Source organism: Sturnira hondurensis, unplaced genomic scaffold (assembly GCF_014824575.4).
Source record: "Sturnira hondurensis isolate 20B ecotype Veracruz unplaced genomic scaffold, ASM1482457v3 Scaffold0021143, whole genome shotgun sequence".
Lineage (NCBI taxonomy): Eukaryota > Metazoa > Chordata > Mammalia > Chiroptera > Phyllostomidae > Sturnira > Sturnira hondurensis.
This window is the reverse complement of record NW_028093774.1, coordinates 21,036,509-21,054,207: the sequence shown is the minus strand read 5'-3', so window position 1 is coordinate 21,054,207 and position 17,699 is coordinate 21,036,509. Positions and strand designations below refer to the sequence as shown.

Genomic DNA, 17,699 nt, shown 5'->3' with positions numbered 1-17,699 from the left:
AAGCATGAAATGTGTTGTTATTACACTTTATTCATCTCTAGGAGATTTAATGAGAATGTTTTTCACCAGCCTGGTCCAAGGCTCTTTGTGGCCTCTGAGGGGCTGTAAAATCCGAGCAACGTGACCACCTCTCCAGCCCTCCCACCAACCCTCCCCCCACCCATTCCCCATGGAAAAACTCCCCTGGTTCTGACGTCAGGCTATCCGATGGGATCCGTTTCACTTGGTGCTGGTCAACCCCCTCCTACCTCTGACACCTTCCTCTCCACGTCTGTCCTCTTCATTCGGAAATGCCAAGGAAGCAGTGCTGAGTGCTACGCGATGGTTTGGTTGGGCAGGGAAACCATGAAAACGTGAAATTTTCTTCGGGCTTTTGTTCAGGCTGAATGCAGTTGCAGCTGGAAGAGAGCAAGTTCTCCCAAGGGCAGGTGGCAGTGGGCGGCTTACCCTTCCAGTGGTTACTTTTTTAAAAAACTGTTGAATTGTTACCGTAAATTTTTCGGACTCTAACCCCCCAAATTTGGGAGGGAAATGGGGTGCATCTTATAGTTTGAAAAATACGGTAATTGTGATCTTTTAACTTTAAAATAAAAAGCTACTACCTTGCCTTAGTCTCTTTATATATGAAGAGAAATGGTCTGCTTTGCTAAACCATTTGAAAGCAAGCTGAGGGCATGAGGTCCCATATCTCCCTAACAATTCTGTTCCCTAGCTGCTCCCTTCCGTCCTGGCTCTCAAATATGGGTCTGGAAATTCAGTTTGAAAGATCGTCTTAGAATGGAGAGTAAAGAGAAGGGGGAAGAGCAGCAAACTTTTAAAATGTTTCTCTTTTATTAAAAAAGTTATAAAATCTAAAAAGCTGATTCAAGTTAAAAATCCATTGTTGTGAAATTTAACCGAATAAAAAGATTTCTGGGTCTCTGGATCCAAGTCCGATGTTCTCGAACGCTGGCCCTTCATTCACTGTAGGCCCCACACCGGCAGGTTCCTTAGAAAACAGCCCTGAAGCCACATGGAAGTGAAGAATTGGCACTTCAACTGCAGAGCGCCGGCTGAGGCAGCAGCAGGTCTGGCAGGACTGAGTGCCCCCTGTAGGGGGCGCCCAGCCGGGCCCACGCTGCCAGCGCTCCCTGCAGAGAACCTGTGAGGTGAACCTGAGGCTGTGGGTGTCTCCTGGGGACTGCTAACCGGCCCCGAGCTTGGGTATCCTTCCGGTGGTCAGCAACATCCTTGGCTTCATTCCTCTTTGATTCTGGTCAGTTCCCACCTTCCTTCTCCACAGAGCTTCAAAACCAAGGAGTGAAACTAGGAGAGATCACCACCACGCAGAGCTCAGGCTGCCCTGGCCATGACTACACGAGGCCATCAACCCCTGCCCTCTCTGTCACCCCCACTCCCCATTTTGAGAGGCCTCTGGAAGACCCCAGCTGTTGGGGTCTTCCTCCTGGCTGGCCTGTGAGCACAAGCACCTTCTCCAAGCTGCGCCGGTGTCCCACGCTGACGAATGTCATGCCTAGCTGCTGGCCGATGCGGTAGAGCTCGCTCTCCACCTCCTCCGTCAGGGCGCTGGTGGCTTCATCAAGCACTGAGGGCGGAACGGGCGGGGGGAGATGGAAAGCTGCCCTGCCTGTGTCTGCTTCTCCTTCAACCCACACTTGCTTTCAGCTGGGAGCCGAGGCGGGGGGTGGGTGCTGCAAGCTCTCTGGCCTATGGGAACCCTGCCTTAGAGAGACAATGTGCCAAAGGAGCAGAGGCCAAGCTCCGTCTCGGAAGCGTTTGGCCAGCAGCAGGACGAAACCACTCAGCTTCCTAGATCAGCACCAGACACTGCCTAGCACCACTCGATCCAGGGAATGCTGGTTCCCCCAAGGATATCAGTCCTTGGAAGAGTCCACACCTGCCACCCCTCTGCTAGGCACAGCTGGGGGGATGGCTGTTCATGGGTCACAGAGCATAACATCACAAGCCTTCTCAAGGCAGCGCCAGCAGCTGAGATGGCAGAAAGCTTGTAGTGACACACCCAGAGCCAGGCTGAGGACGCCACACATTGCCGCCTTGTGGGCAGAGCCCCGTCATCCTCTCCTACAGGGACAGAGAGGCCCAGCCAGGCACAGGTGGGCTCTCCTACACTACTGACACCGCCCCAGGTGCGCATGAGCACACGCTGCGACACCTGTGGGCACTCACGGCACCTGGCAAGCACACCGACAGGGCAGACCTCACCTGCATACTTCGGCTGTAGGTAGAAGAGCCGAGCGAAAGACAGCCTCTGCATCTCCCCAGGGGACAGAACGTCGTACCTGGGGAGGGGAACCAGAGAGGACCACTGGAGGGCAGAGGGGATGTTTCGTTTGGCTTTTGCCTAGAGAGGGTCTGGGCATGAAAAGGTTCTTGCTGCAGAGAGGCTGGCCCAGGACAGACAGACGTCACTTCCCGTGTCAGCCACAGCCCTTCTGCCCACAAGGGGAGGCCAAAACCCTGCTCCCCAGGGCGTGTAACCTGGACTCGGGGTCAGGAGTCACTCTACCCCCTCACTGGACCTCTGGAACCCACTCTCTTCAGGGAAATGGCTCTGGAGCCTCCCAACCCCCTCCTTACCAGTTCCAATCCACCTGGTGGTCCAAGCCCTCTGTCCTTTCAACCAGGTCGGACTGTAACACAGCCAGAGGAGACAATGTCCGTCAAGGTGCCCATCCCCGACCTCAGTCCCCACCCACTGCACACAGGCCTGGGACGGATCTACAACGCCAGAGGTGCACCCAGGTCGGGGCAGTACGCCTGGGCAGAGAGGAACAGCCTGTCAACTACACTGTTTATGCCTGTTGGGGCATGGTGAGAGGAAGATGCATGTTATCTCTGTAGTAATGGTTTTATTACCATGTTAAAGTCCACAGACTGTGTCCCCTCTTTGCCCACACCCGGCCACAGGTCCCTCCGCCACTCTGCACCCCCATCCCCTCGCCCCAGCCCGGGGCTCAGGCACAGCGGTCAGCGCTCCCAGGCCCGCCCCACTTACCAGGCCCGCCAGCTCCAAGAACCTCACGATCCTGTCATCATCAGTGGAACCTGCAAAACAGACAGACCTTCTTAAAGACGCCAGCTCCTCCTGGGTAACCGAACATACGGCAGGGTCTCTGACCCTGGGCTGGGGCTCTGAAGTGACGGGCACAGACCTGCAGGGGGAAGGGCCAGGTGAAGGGAGGAACCACTTCCCTCCTCCAGCGGGTCCACACAGAGAGGACAACAGGAGACGGGGTCAGGGCACAGACCCCGAAGGAGTAAACCGTCGGAGGAGGAGGGGCCCCAACCTGAACCCCGCCGCCTGGCTGGAGGCCCTCCCAAAGGCACAGGCGAGGCCTCGGGCAGGAAGGGAAGGGCCCGCTGAGGCCGGAAGACAGGCCGTGAGGAGCCCCTGCTCACCTGAGTCGGGGTAGATCTCCTTCAGGGGATATATCACCTGGTGAAACGAAATGCCACCGGCTCAGAGGCGGGGGTGCACACCGCCCACCCTCCCTGAGGAACAGCCCGGAGCTGCCAGAGGACAGGCTCCCACCCACATGGAGAGTGCGGAGCCCCCTGGCCAGGGCTCCGGTAGGAGGCTGAGCCGGCAGACAGTGGGGCAGGGTCACTGCGGCCTCCAGCCGTGTGTCTGGAGGGGGAGTCTGAACATCCTGAGGGCAGGGTCCCCGGAACCTGACCTTGGTGCTCAACAAACGCTGTAACCTTTCGCTTGCAGCCCCCACAGGCTAAATGGCCCCAGCGTTGCTCTGAATGCCTGGCCCCGATCCAAGGATATGGGTAAAATACAGGGCGGGCGAAAGTAGGTTTACAGTTGTGAGCACGCCAAACCAAACTTACTCCTGTATTAGTATTTATTAACTATTGCTCTATTTATTTGTACTACTACTGTAACCTACCTTTGCCAACCCTGGCAATCTTACAGCCAGGGAGTTCCTGGACCAGGCTGTTCTGTTACCCTCCTTCTGTCCCCTAGCTCCCTAGGGCTGAACCTGTCACACCGCCAGAGGTCCCATTTGGGGGGTGGGGGTGGGTTCTGAGCTGACCTGCTCCCGAAGGGTCCCGTCGGTGAAGAAGGGCTTTTGGGGCAGGAAGAGCACCCCGTGGGGTCCGAAGTCCATCAGCATCTGCACGGAGCCTACAGAGCCCATGAGACATCTATTTTGGGGCCTCCCAGAGGAGGTAAGCGCTCACCCCTTTCCCCAACAAAAAAGGTTGGGCTACACACACACATGCACCGCCCTGCCAAGGCTGGCTCAGGGACAGGGTGGCTGGTCCTCACCCCGTGTGCTCGCCCAGAGGCCGCCCAGGACACGGAGCAGCGAGGTCTTGCCAGTGCCGGTGTTCCCTGTGATGAGCAGGCTCTGTCCCTCGGAGATCTTCAGGCTCAGGCCCTTGATTAGGAGTTTGTCAGAGGAGGGGGCAGAGATGCAGACCCGCTCAAGAAGAAAAGCCGTGTCTGCCGGCTCTGTCGCTGGCCGTCCTGGGGCCCTGTGGTTAGAGAAGGGAGCAGGGCACAGGGCAGACACAGGGTCAGTACTGCCAGGGGGAAGCTCTTCTCCTGGGGACATCACCTCTGGACTGGGGCCATTCTGGACTGAACTGTGGCCTCAAATTCATATGCAGTTCTAGCCCCTAGCACCTCAGAATGTAGCTGCATCTGGGACAGGGTCTTTAAAGGGGCAACTGCATTAAAGCGAGGCCCTCGTCCAGTGTGCCCAGTGCTCCCTCAGGAAGAGGGAGAGATGCCGGTGTCCCCACAGAGAACAGGCTGCGCGAGGACTCAGCGAGAGGGCAGCCATCTGCAAGCCAGGGAGACAGGCCCCAGGGGAAACCACCCTGCGACACCTTGACTTCTAGCCGGCAGGACTGTGAGAAATTAATGTCTGTTGTTTAAGCCACCCAATCATTTTTTGGTTATGGCCGCCTGAGCAAACTAACACTGAGGTGGAGCTGGGGCACCAACTCTGCGCTAGGCTGGGCAGAGACCCATGCATGGCCGATGTCAGTCAGTCTTAACATTCATGATCACACATATCAGCACCGCTTGGCAAACGAGGAGACTGAGTCAGGCCACTAAGCAACTTGCTCAGGTCACAGCTGAATCTGTCTCATCCGAAGGTCGGTGAGTTTCCAGGGCGTCAGGGCGTGACACGAGGATGAGAACGGGCAGTGACACAAAAGGGTTTCAGAGTTTCTGGCTCTCCACAGATGCCCACCTCCCTGAGAACGGCAGCCCTGGCCTCCCAGAGTCCCAGCGCCAGCACACCAGCCTCTGGGCTCACAGTTGCAAGAAGCCTGAATTTTGAACAGGGCAGCCGTTGAGGCTTTATTGTCTAAGAAGAAAGTTGAGTCCTGGAATTCAGAAAATCCCTGTTTTCAGAAGCTTACCCTGTAGCCACTCCCTAAGCACTTTCACTAAGTCAGGGCATCCGGTACCCACAACCCTATGGGGAAGGCTGAACACTAATGTCCTCTCTTAGAGATGAAGACAGTGAGGACGTGGAACAAATCTTCAATGCCCAGAAAGGTCAGGACCACAGCCTGCAGAGATCCATGGGAAAAGACGTCTCTGGGCCTGAGTGAAGCGTGGGGACAGAGACCAGACGAGCCATGGGGCAGGCATGGGGCCGGGCTCAGAGGGGGAGGAGGAAGAAAAGGAAGAGGAGGGCCACTCTTCAGATCCTTGTTTGATTTCAGGCTGAGGCAGGGGTGGGCACTTCGCTCCCACCAGCTAGGGGGGTGGGGATGGGAATTAACACAATGAATGCCAGAGCAGCAACACCCATGACGAGTGTTTGCAACACGCCTGGCACAGGACATAGTGTCTTTCATCTGCTCCACACAACTCTGCTGCCCAGCTGGGAAGGCGCAGGGCTCTTGGCCGAACCCCACCCGGGCAGTTCCAGAGCCTGCGTTCTCAACCACTGCCAACACTGCCAGCCAAGTGCTCACCTGGGTGAGTCCCACTCACTCTCGTCCAGGATCTCACCATCTTGTGACTTCAGGGACATGTCCAACAGGGTCTCCTGAAGCTCCCCGATCCTGGGCAAGAAGTGAGAACCTGAGGCAGGGGTCTGGGGGCTCAGACAAAGGTAAGAATCCTTTTTCTCTTATGTTCACTGGGATATGGGAGTTTTTCTGTTCCTTTTCTCATTCAGCCGTGTCTCCCAGTGCATACACTTTGTGCAAGAACTAGAGGGGTGGATGCAGCCTCACCTGTGTGTGTAACCAGCCACATCTGAGAGCGTGGTGGAGAGGTCGATGAGGCGGGTGAAGCAGCTGATGAGGTAAATGCACACGAAGGCGTTCTGGATGGAGTGGGGAGCAGTGAGCACAGGCCCTGGCTCCCAGGCTCTGGGCCAAAGGGTAGGGCATGGCAGGAGGGGTCACCAGAAAGGGGTCTCACCTTGCTGACCAGGGTGCTGAGCTCTGTGGGGCTCAGGTCTCCATAAACACCACTGAAAATGGGGATTGCAATCATAACGTAACTCAGGATGCTGCCCAGATAGTCAAAGGTGTTGACACCCACTGTAGAAGACATACGTGTGAGACCCGGAACATTTCTGTGCTCCCAGGGAAGCAGGAAGCCAAACATGGCCATCCATTCCCTGGACCCGCATGCTTCTGAGGACACACGTGGCAAAGGCAATGCCCCCCCACCAAATTAATTCCTTCCTCAGGGCAAATGTGTCCGTGCAGAGAGGAAGTGGGGGGAGGGGACTGTTCCGATCCTGTGGCTGCTGCCTGCCTGGGTCCCCACTTACTGTACAGCCAGAGCTCCTTGGACATCAGCTCCCTCTGGGTCTGAAGGAGCCTCTGCAGCCTGCGGTCAGTCCTCATGTGCTCCACGTGCCCGGCTCTGACGAGAAAGGCTGGGATGTCCATGGGGCTGGAGAACCTCGGCCAGGTTGGGGACCCTGTCCCTCATCACACCCTCCTTTAGGGACCAAGCCCACCCAAATGATCTTCACCTCTGACCTTCCTAACACCAGCACCCATTTATTGCTTCATTCACTCAACATGGTCTTGTCTGCCGAAAGAACCTGAACTCCAGACTGACCAGACCTGGTTCTAACCCTTGTTCTGGTCAGTTACTTAGCTGGGTGACACTGACGAGTTACCTGTATTTTTCAGACCATAAGACACACCTAGGTTTTAGAGGAAAATTGGAGGAAAAATTTGAAGCAAAAACCGTGGTAAAATACTTAATAACATAAATAACATAATATTTCACCAATGTAAATGTAAACAGAACTCAACAGCAGCATTAACCACCATTCCTCCCAATTTGGCGGAGGCGGGGTGCGCCTTATAGTCCGAAAACACAGTACTTAAGCTTGGGAGTCTTAGTTTTCTCATCTGTGAAATGGCACTTACAATAACCTAGGTAATAAGCTGGGGTGAATTTCTGAATATAAAGTGAGAGGCATAAAAGGGGCCCCAATACACAACAGCTGCTTTATCAGACAAATGGACAGGGAGCAGTCACTATGCGGCAGGCTCTGTGCTAGTCAGCCCGTGTGATGGAGAGGCGGTAACACAGTCCCCGTGTTGGAGAAGCTCCCAGTTCAGGGGGCGGGCAGGCACGCTGCACTCTCCGCCTGGAACACGGGAAGTGTTACACACAGAATCTTCAGGCAACAGATAGGCTTGACCACTAAGGAAGTCTGGGAAAGCTCTCAGGAGGAGGCACCCGGGGGCTTCAAGGACAGGCAGAAATAGCTGGAGGTGAATAAAGGGGGTATTTCAGATCTCACATAAAGATGGACAGAGAGGCCACAGAAGAATATACCTAGCCCTGACTGGTGTGGTTCAGTGGACTGAGGGCTGGCTTGGGAACCAAAAGGTCACTGGTTTGATTCCCGGTCAGGACACGTGCCTAGATTGTGGGCCAGGTCCCCAGCTGGGGGTGTGCAACAGGCAATCAATTGTTTCTCATCCACATCAATGTTTTTCTCCCTCTCTTTTTCCCTCCCTTCCCCTCTTTCTAAAAATAAACGAAATATTGGAGAAAAAGAACATACGCAGATCTCCAAGAATCAACCTGCTTTCCCCAGAGCCCAGAGTATCATGACAGAGGCTGCAGAATCCAAAAATTTAGCACAGAGGCAGGCCTACCTACTATACAACCAAACCTCAGCTCAGCCCTAGTGTTCTTGGCGCCCCCAAGTGGTGGAAGATGGAAAATGCCAGAGACGGGCAGAAGAGCAAAGGTTCCAGGGCTCTTGGGCCCAGGGGATCCAAGACTAGCTTCCTCTCCTTAAACACAAACTTTGGGGCCTGCCGACTGACTGACTGGCTGACCCTATTAATCCAAACGATGACTCTGGAGGCCTCAGGGGATGCAGCACAGGATGCTGCCCAGACCCAGGGGAAGGAAGGGGACTTCACAGCGATGCTGTCAGGGGACCAAGCACAGTGCCACTTGGATGTCATTTGTATAGTGCTTGTGGGGACCAGGGCTCCCAATCCCGTGTAGGAAGCTCTCGTTCCCTCCTACTAGACAGAGATGAAGGGGCAGCCCTGGATGTCAGGCACTGGCAGAAAGCCATTTTACAGAAAACAGAGGCACAGGCCATGCCTTACAGTCCTCAGCAAGACAATAAAGCATTCACTCATTTCATTCTTGAAGCCATGCCGGGCTACGAATAGGAACCCTGACCTCCAGAAACAAATTCCTGGACTCAAGAATGAAGCAGACAAGGATGGTGGGAGATACGGAGAGAGGGTCACAGCCCAATGTAAGGACCCCTGGCCTGATCTCGGTGACAGTGGGAGGGTTGTACCATTGGGCTTTCCTTCTCTGCCATCTCCACCAGTAGCTCCCATGAGGCAGAGGGGAAGTATTTCCACTAGGCTCACCTGTAAAAAGCAGCAGGCTCAGCATTCACACGGATCTGCATGTGCTTGAACCTGGACAGACCAAAGGAAAAGGTGTGCTGACAACAGGCAGTACCAACCCTCCTCTTGGAGGCCAAGATCAAGACCTCCAAGCCCTGGCTGGGGAGCTCAGCTGGTGAGAGTGTCATCCTGACAAGCCAACGTTGGGAGTTTGATGCCTCGGCAGGGTGCGTACAAGAGTCAACCAGCGGATGCATAAATAAGTGGAACAACAAATAGATGTTTCTCTCTCTCCAAAATCAATGAATAAATAAAAAGTAAAGCCCTGGCTGGTGTGGCTCAGTGGATTGACTGCAGGCTGAGAACCAAGGGGTCACTGGTTCGATTCCCAGTCAGGGCACATGCCTGGGTTGTGGGCCAGGTCCTCAGTGGGGGGCCATGTTAGAGGTAACCACACATTCATGTTTCTCTCTCTCTCTTTCTCCCTCCCTTCCTTCTCTCTAAAAATAAACAAATTAAATCTTTTTTTAAAAAGTAAAAAAAAGACCTCCAGATAAGGGCAAGTCCAGCTCCGCTTTGAAACTTCAGCTGCCTCAGACCTATCCTTCTGTGGTATGTCACGAGGGACGGTTGGGGGAGTCCCAGGCCTGGGCAGGGTGGCGAGAGCCCTGTAGACAGAGCAGCCCTTTGCTCTCTCCAGAGAGGGCGGGTGCTCACAGCACGTTCTCCTCCCAGGGCTGGGCCTGACGGAGACCATGAGGTACAGGGTAGGGGATGGATCCTTCAGCTGATCCAAAACGGTGGTTAAAACAGAAGCACATACCATGGCCAGGGTGGCTCAGCTGGCTAGAGTCATCCCGTAAACCAAAAGGCCACCAGTTTGATTCCTGGTCAGGGAACAGGCCTGGGTTGCAGTTTCGATCCCAGTCGGGCACGTGGGAGAGGCAACCGCTGGATGTTTCTCTCTCTCTTTTCCTCCTTCCCTTCCCCCTCCCTAAATTCAGCAGGCATGAAGCACCTGAGAAGGCCAAGAGACGGCAACAATGATGGCCAACCAGATACTGTTCTCAGGGCTTCTCGTGTATAATCCCATCATTTCTCACAATTCTCTCGGAGGCAATAGTACTATCCCTATTTTAGGATATGAAACCAAGTTCAGACAGGTTAAAAACCTCAGCCAAGGGCACATGGCCAGTAGCTGGTGTAGGTGGGATCTGAACTTACGTGGCCTTACTCCAGACCCCGCTCCTAGCCATCAGCCCAGCCTAGAAACCTCAAACACGGCAGACTCACCTGAAATCCCCCTCCAGCTTTTCCTGCTGCACCAGCTTCGCCACAATGGGCCCCATCAACATTTTGTTCACCACGGTTCCCAAGATGAAATACCCAAAGATGCTTACAGGCCCCAGCCAGCCTGTGCTGAAAGACAGAGGGAGGGATGGTGGGGGGCGCCACATCTCCCCGCAGGCCTCGGCCCCAACTCCCACCCCCCTTCAGGAAGCCCTGCTCAATCTCAGCAGCACCATGAGGCCTCGGCTCCTGCGTGGTGGCCGTCAGAGTGCCAGATCCCTGTGACACTGAAACACTGGGGCTGATGGGAGCGCAGGGGCCTAAGCACGCAGGATAAGACTGGCGGGAGGAAAAGGGGACTGGCCTCTTCTGGACCTTGACCTGGGACAGTCCATGTGAGTGAAGGACGTTCGGGGACACCCCTGGCAGGAGAGGAGGGACTCTAGGAAAAGAGGCTTCACCTTTGGAAGCACTGGTAGGTGTAGTAGACGAGGGTGAAGGGGGAGACGATCAGCTGGCTGGCCATGCTGCTGAGCTGCCGGCAGAACCGCTCCACGTCCTGGCTGATGCGCTGGTCCCTGGAACCAACGGCACAAAGTAACTGGACCCAGGGAGCCAGGCCCAGGGTAAGGAAGTTCCACATGACCTTGCCTTTCAGAGACCCTGGAGGAAGAAGGACCCAGCCAAAGGCTGGTTTCCCAGAGGCAGTAAGACCCTCAGGACCTCAAAGCGGGGTTCTGGAGAGTTGCTTGTCATGGTATCTCAGTCTACCACTCAGAAAAAGTGATAACTGAAAGGCTCAGCACCCAGGAGTCCTGATCCAGTTCTGAGGGTAGGCAAGCTGAGCTGCTGGCCGATTGGGGAAGCCACCCCAGGACGCCACTGATCTCAATCCACCCCTCTCAAGAGCCTGCACCCATTTTAGCTATCTGGCCGTGGAAGCTTCCACAGGTTGAGCCATAGAGGCCCAGGAGAGGGAGCAGGCAGCGGTAGCAGCCTCCACAAAATCTCGCTGCAAAGCTCAGCTTGAGCTGAGGGAAGGTCACCTCAGGCAACGGAGTGCTTGGAAGGGTGGAGAGGGAATAAGTACGAGGACAGACCCCATATGTCCTATCACACCACCAGAGCCACACTGACTCCTGTTTCCAATGAGAGACATGACCTTGGGCATGTCACTTGCATCCTCTGGGCCTTGGTTTCCTCACCTGTAAAACTGCAATAGCTAACTTACATCAGAATGCTTGCTATGTGCTGGGTACTGTCTATGAGCATTACGTGAATATTATCTCGTCCTCACTAAATTCTTTGAGATAGGAACTATTATTGTCCTCATTTTACAGAAAGTGAACCAGGGCTTAGAGAACTTAAGGCCTATAAACTTGGAGGTTCCAGTTTTAAGATTTAAATCCTAGACTGAGTCCTAGACAACAATATTTTACTACTGAGACTCTGGGAGCTGTTTTTTTAGCTTTTTCTAGAAAGGAGACTCCCTTCACAGGGGCCTGGTTTGGAAGTCAGGATAGGAAATGACCACAAGGGGGCTGCTCCTACTTTCAGGTCCCTGTTCTCATCCCTGCAGCTTTCTCCAGGCCTCCTCTGCAGACACCTTTCCCCACCTGCAGATAACTGCAGATAATCTCTGAGCGATCTGCCCCAGAAACCCTCCAGGGCTGACCCAGACGGCTAGCTCGGCTAGCACCGTGCAGCGGGTGGTGAGGGCTGCGAGGGGAGGCCTACGGGTTATCGATGTCATCCCGCAGCACGTTCAGGGTGTAGTACACGCGGCCGCGGAAGTAGAGGCGATGCATGTACTCGGTGAGGTTCTTCCGCCAGCTCACGTACAGTAGGTTGCAGGTGAACTGGTCAAAGCTCTTCAGCTGTGCAGTGGGAGAGGCAAGGGGAAGGGAGGGAAAGGGAGAGTGACTTCCTGCAAGACTCAGCTCAAAGCCCAGGGCTGGCAGGAAGCACCCGCTGGCCAGTCCCAGCCCGCTCCGCGCATTCTGCCCACCCAGCACTTCTGCTTGTTTAAACGACCGTCGTGGGGCTGGTGCCTTTCTCACTCTTGAGGTTCACTCCTTCACCAGACACTGAAGGGCTTACCAAAGTCCTTCAGTATCTAGTCCCTTTCTAACATTCCACTGTCTTAATCTGAGGGCAGATGAGCTTCTGGAGATGGGGGACAGTATTTTCCATTCTATTTACATTATTACTTTTCTGTCCCAAAACACGGAACAAGGTTCTATATACATGGGTGCTCATTGACCAGAGATCGGTCAAAGGGCCAGCATGTGAGGAGACGTCTCTAAGCATCATGACAACAAGCAGTGCAGCCTGCCGGAACCCTAGCAGGGCCCTGGTGCTCTTCAGCCCCCCGGTACGGAGCACCGGTATGCTAAGCTCGAGGGAAACAGCAAAGAGCTCAGTCTAGCCAGGCAACAGACAATGGCAAGAGTGTATAGAGTGTGACAGCACAGGTAAACTCAAAGTCCTAAGTACATAGAGAAAAGGACAGAGCTCAGTGGAGGAAACACGGAGAAGAAAGCTGAGGACTGGAGATGACAACAGAGCAACCCTGAAAAGTGGGCAGGCATTAACCAAGTGGATGACGGGTCGGGGAAGGAGGCCATTCTGCAAGAAAACAGCAGGTACAAAAGCTAGGGGGTAGGACAAGATGCCCACTGAGTCACAGCCTCAGTCCCAGACAGGGAGATCTGCTCTGGCTGCAGATCCCAGGTTTTCAAGTGCTTGGAGCTTCCGGAAGCAAGAGTTCTGGAAATGAAAAGAACAATGCTCATTTCCACTAAATGCTGAATTAAACCAGAGCTTGTGGCCTAGGCCTGGAAGCCTGAAACAGTCAAGGAATTGGTCTGTGTGGGCCAACAGCAAGGTCAATGCCCTAAGTAGGGTTCTGACCTCAAGTTCCTAGAAAAGGGAGAAGACGCATGCCCACAGCTCGATCCTGGCCTCCCAGTGGCCAAGTTCCACTGAGCAGTCTGCCCAGGATGGGCCAGAGTGCAGGACAGGCACAGGCAGAGGACCTTACCATGGAGTTGGTCACAATGAGCACGATGGCCAGGAATGTCAGGGCCTTAAACCCACCCAAGTCCTTGTTTCCCAGGACCTTGTAGTACTGACTGGGGATCAGGCCAACCTGGTAGATCACCAGTTGTTCTAGGGGAAGGAGAGAGGAGTCAGAAATCAGTGTTGGGAGAGAGGCTTCCTCTTGAGTCCTTGCCTCAGCAACACCCCAGAGAGAAGGAAAGGGCCCCAGAACCTGGGCTACCCCGCCCCGTCCAGCCTGGGCTTGCTCACTCACCCAGCAGGGCCACACCCAGCAGGGTCAGGAACATCAGGGCATTCTGTGAGGAGCAAGAGGGGAACAAAATCCTCTGTATCTGCAGGAACCGCTGGAGGAATTGCAGGTCTAACTTGGGCCTGAAGGAGAGAAGGAGAAGCGGAGAGAAGCCTAAGAGGGCAGTTGAGCCTTCGAGGGCAGTTACCAAACTTGGCTACTTTATTCTGGCAGCAGGGAGGAGGGTGTGGGGAAGGGGAAGGGGAAGGGGAAGGCTGTTCGGGCCATGCAGACGCTAGGCTGGGAACACACTAGAGATAGAAAGGAATTTCTTTAAGTTGAATGATGCTATAAAAGGTTATTCACCAAAAATCTACAGTAAAAAACATAGTTAATGAAAAAACTTTGGCCACATCCTCTTTATGGTCACAAACAAGACAAGGAAGCCCAATTCATCAAGGATTTTAAGGTCCTGGCTAAAGGAATAAAGCAGCTCAGACTGGTGTAAGCTCAGTGGATGGAGCACGGGCTTGTAATGCAAAAGGTTGCCGGTTTGATTCCCAGTCAGGACACATTCCTGGGTTGCAGGCGAGGTCCCCAGTAAGGAGCACATGAGAGGCAACCACACATTGATGTTTCTCTCCCACTCTTTCTCCTTCCCATCCCCTCTCTCTAAGAAAAAATGAAACATTTTTAAAAATTAAGGAATAAAGCGGGCAAAAGAAAGGTAGAAGGATTGAAAAGAAAGAGACTAAACTGTCATTACTTGCAGATGACATGATCATTTACAAAGGAAACACAGCAAATAAGAAGATGAAATGTTGGAAATTAAAGAAATTAAGGTAGATATAGAGTTAACATACAAATATCAATAGTGTTCTATACCAACCAACAATCACCAACTAGGAAATATAAAGAAAATATCATTTATAAAAGTAAGAAAAACCATAAACTATCTAGGAATTTTCTTTCTTTCTTTTTTTAAAATTTAAATTATTTTATTGTTGTTCAGGAATTTTCTTTAAAAAAGAATATGTAAAATGTTTTGGAGGAAAAATGAAGAACTGTTATAGGATGTAAAAGAAGACTTAAATAGAGTTGGCAGGACTTAAATGATAAAGACCTCATTTCTAACAAAAGTAGCCTATAAATTCAACATACCAACCCAAAGCCAGGCTTCTCTGAGGATCTCTGTATGGAAATAAAGGTCCATGAGCAACTGAGGACAATTGTGGAGAACAGGAAAGGAGCAGGAAGAGACCCACGCCCTCGTTATTAAGACATCGCACTACAGGGCTGGAGTAGACGCGAAGTGTGGTATTAATACTGGAACAAAGAAAGCAATGGAATGGAGACACCAAAAAAAAAAGCCCCAAACAAACAAAAATAGGCCTATGCTCACATGGGGACATAACAGAGGGTTGCATCACAAGAAAGAACATAGTAACAGTAAAGTTGTCAACATTTATTAAAAGGTACTATGTGCCCAGCACTGTTCTGTACGTGTTTTACACGTATGGATTCATTCAACTGTCAGGGTCCTAAGATGATATCCTATTTTATGCATGAGGCACGGAGGTGAAGGCGGGTAGATAACCACCCGTCACCCACCTGGGAAGGGGCGGCCTCAGGGTTCAGGAGCAGGAAGTCTGGCTCCCAGGACCTGTGCTCTTGATTCTGCAACATAGCTTCTCTAATTTTAAACTGTTAATCCATTCCTTATTAACTACAAATGGTGGAGGAAAATTTAGGTCATTGCTTCAAGTCATTTACAAAAATAAACTTTAGAAACTCCAAATGGATTAAAAATCTACATGGGGCCCTGGCTGGTGTAGCTCAGTGGATTAAGCGCGGGCCTGCAAACCATACGATCAAGGTTCGATTCCCGGTCGGGGCATATGCGTGGGTTGCAGGACAGTTCCTGGTTCCCGGCAGGGGACGCATGAGAGGCAACCATACATTGATGTTTCTCTCTCTCTCTCTCTCTCCTTCCCTTCCCTTCCCCTCTAAGATAAATAAATTAAAAATCTTTAAAAAAAATCTACATGAGGAAAGTAACACTAGTATTTAGTAATAAAAGCAAATGTTGAAGAATATCTTAGATATAGTGGGAAGGCAATTCTCAAAGAAGACCTCAAAATCACCAACTATAAATGGGAAAACTCATGCATTTAATGTAGAAGTAAACATTTTTGTTCAATAAAATGCCATAGGTTAAATTAAAAATTAGAAAAGGTAGCCCTGGCTGGTGTGGCTCAGGGGACTGAGTGCCAGCCTGTGAACCAAAGGGTCGCTGGTTCAATTTCCAGTCCAGGGCACATGCCTGGGTTGTGAGCCAGGTCCCCAGTAGGGGGCGAGTGAGAGGCAACCACACATTAATGTTTCTCTCTCTCTCTTCCTCCTTCCCTTCCCTTCTCTCTAAAAATAAATAAATTAGTTTTTTAAAAAACTAGAGAAGCTATTTGCAGTGTAAAGCCAACAAGGAATTAAAAATCCAGAGCACAGAAGGAATTTCTGCAAGTCAGGAAAACAGGAAGTCCATAGAAAAGTATACAGGCAATTCAGAAAACAGGAAGTCCAAATGCTTAATACATGGAAATCAATACAGCGGAATACCATACCACCTTACATGCAAGAAATATTAGAAAACCACAAATGTTGGGCAGTCGGGGCCAGAGGCCGGGGTTAGATACGGGGAAAGAGGAATCCTTACTCCATGCCCTCGGGAGTATAACCTGTTGTGACCTTTCCAGAGAACGATCTAGCAGAATAGGTATGACCTAGCATCCTACCCTACGCTGGGGAGGCTAATCCAGAGAAAAATCACCCCTACCCTACATGGAGACAAATGCCAGTACGGTTCGTGGTGGCTAAAAATTGGAAGCAATCTAAGCGTCCATCGCGAGAGGAATGTGTTAAGTAAAATAAGATCTAACGCACTCGGGGTGGCACCATGTAGCACTCAGAGGTGAAAACTATATTACTATAGCATTTATGATCTCAAAAACACAATACTGAATTTTAAAAGTTTCTTTAAAAGTCACAGCATATTCATATGAATTCAAAACCAGTATTGGCCAAGGCAACATATACGCAAACGCGTGTAAGGTGGGCTGTAAAGACACTCCTTTAATACACCAGAGCATAGGTCTGAGAAGGGGAGTGACAGCGGCTTGAAAAGAAGGGACGAAGGGCAGAAGGTGGCAAATCACGGGAAGGGCCACGGGCCACAGTGTGCCAAGAACCGAGAGGGATGAACAACTCAATTCCGCGCACTCCAGGGGAAAGACAGGGAGCCGGGAAGTAAAGAGAGGGCTAGTTCTGAGGGAGAGGATCCCACATCCGGGGTGCGGGCGACGGCAAGAGTTCCCGCGAAGCTGGAGGGAGACTTCAAGCTGGAGGGAGACTTCGGGTCGGAGGGAGCCTGGGCGCCCCTGCGCGAGCTCGTCTTTTGCGGGGACCGCGGCTCTTCAAGCGCCGCGGACGCGGGCGGAATGGAATAGAGTCGCTTTCCCGCAGAGCCCCGAGTAGGACGCCCTGAGGACCGCCCTCCCTCCCCAGCTGCCCGGCTTACCTGGCGGCAGCCCCCGGCGCAGGCCCCGGGACTGCCATGACCCAGATTCCGGCCAACCCCTGCCTGACCCGGCTGCGCCCCGGCTCAGGTCGGGAAGAGTCCAAGCGGCGCGCCACCGTCCAGGGAGGGGCGGGGCCCCGACGACCACAGATGCGGGTGGATAGAGAGGACAGCGCTGGGGAACGCGGCCACTCCCGGAAGCGGCCGATTTCTGTAAAGAAACCAAAGAGTGCAGAGCACTGCATTCTGTAGATCCGGTGCCTAGAGCGCCCTCTTCTGGATATGGGAGGTTTCCTCTTTCACAAGAGGTAGCTGAGAAATGGGACTTATTTTTTTATGACAAGTATTTTAGACTCTAAATATAGTAGATATTTCATACATCCTCCCAAAGAAACTGTAGTGATCTTTTAACAACATAAATCAGCCTTCCGATTGCAAAATAAAATCCAAACGTTTTCACGGAGTAAGAGATCAGGTCCACACCTTGGTCTGCATTGAATGGCCGGCCACGGTTTCCAACTCAGGGCCTGTGCAATTATGATTGCCTCCCCCTGGATCGCCCTTCCCCCAGGCCTGATGCTTTCCATGCCTGGTTCACTCATCAGCGCAACAGTCATCTGCTCACCCTACCAAGAATATGTCATCCAGACCCATCATTCTATGTTTTCTTCATAATATTTA

At 52.5% G+C, this 17,699-nt stretch overlaps 1 protein-coding gene across 4 annotated transcripts; it reads right to left on the bottom strand.

The window, feature by feature from the left end:
- Nucleotides 1-809: 809 nt before the first annotated feature.
- ABCD4 (ATP binding cassette subfamily D member 4) lies at nucleotides 810-17,164 on the bottom strand. Of its 4 annotated transcripts, XM_037031118.1 has the most exons (19): nucleotides 17,019-17,163; nucleotides 13,469-13,587; nucleotides 13,196-13,323; nucleotides 11,890-12,029; nucleotides 10,614-10,730; nucleotides 10,156-10,281; nucleotides 8,884-8,934; nucleotides 6,786-6,880; nucleotides 6,428-6,549; nucleotides 6,238-6,329; nucleotides 5,974-6,063; nucleotides 4,301-4,509; nucleotides 4,065-4,156; nucleotides 3,421-3,457; nucleotides 3,017-3,066; nucleotides 2,599-2,651; nucleotides 2,224-2,300; nucleotides 1,470-1,585; nucleotides 810-1,305 (listed from the first exon to the last, which is right to left on the bottom strand). In XM_037031118.1, the coding sequence occupies exons 1-19, from the start codon at nucleotides 17,054-17,056 to the stop codon at nucleotides 1,237-1,239; spliced, it is 1,821 nt and encodes a 606-aa protein (XP_036887013.1). In that variant the 5' UTR covers nucleotides 17,057-17,163; the 3' UTR covers nucleotides 810-1,236. The 4 variants fall into 4 exon arrangements, with proteins under 4 accessions (XP_036887013.1, XP_036887016.1, XP_036887017.1 ...); XM_037031121.1 differs by lacking the exon at nucleotides 13,469-13,587 and having other exon boundaries at nucleotides 17,019-17,116; XM_037031119.1 differs by lacking the exons at nucleotides 810-1,305; nucleotides 1,470-1,585 and having other exon boundaries at nucleotides 2,283-2,373; nucleotides 17,019-17,164.
- Nucleotides 17,165-17,699: the final 535 nt, after the last annotated feature.

What these genes read in the sequence shown, in the direction of transcription:
- ABCD4 (XM_037031118.1), bottom strand. Translation starts at nt 17,056, where the DNA reads ATGGCAGTCCCGGGGCCTGCGCCGGGGGCTGCCGCCAG. An exon ending in TCATTGTGACCAACTCCATG is followed by an intron (nt 12,030 to 13,195) that starts GTAAGGTCCTCT and finishes CCCACTGCACAG; the next exon opens with CTGAAGAGCTTTGACCAGTT. An exon ending in TCTTGGAGCTGGCGGGCCTG is followed by an intron (nt 2,652 to 3,016) that starts GTAAGTGGGGCG and finishes GCTGTGTTACAG; the next exon opens with TCCGACCTGGTTGAAAGGAC.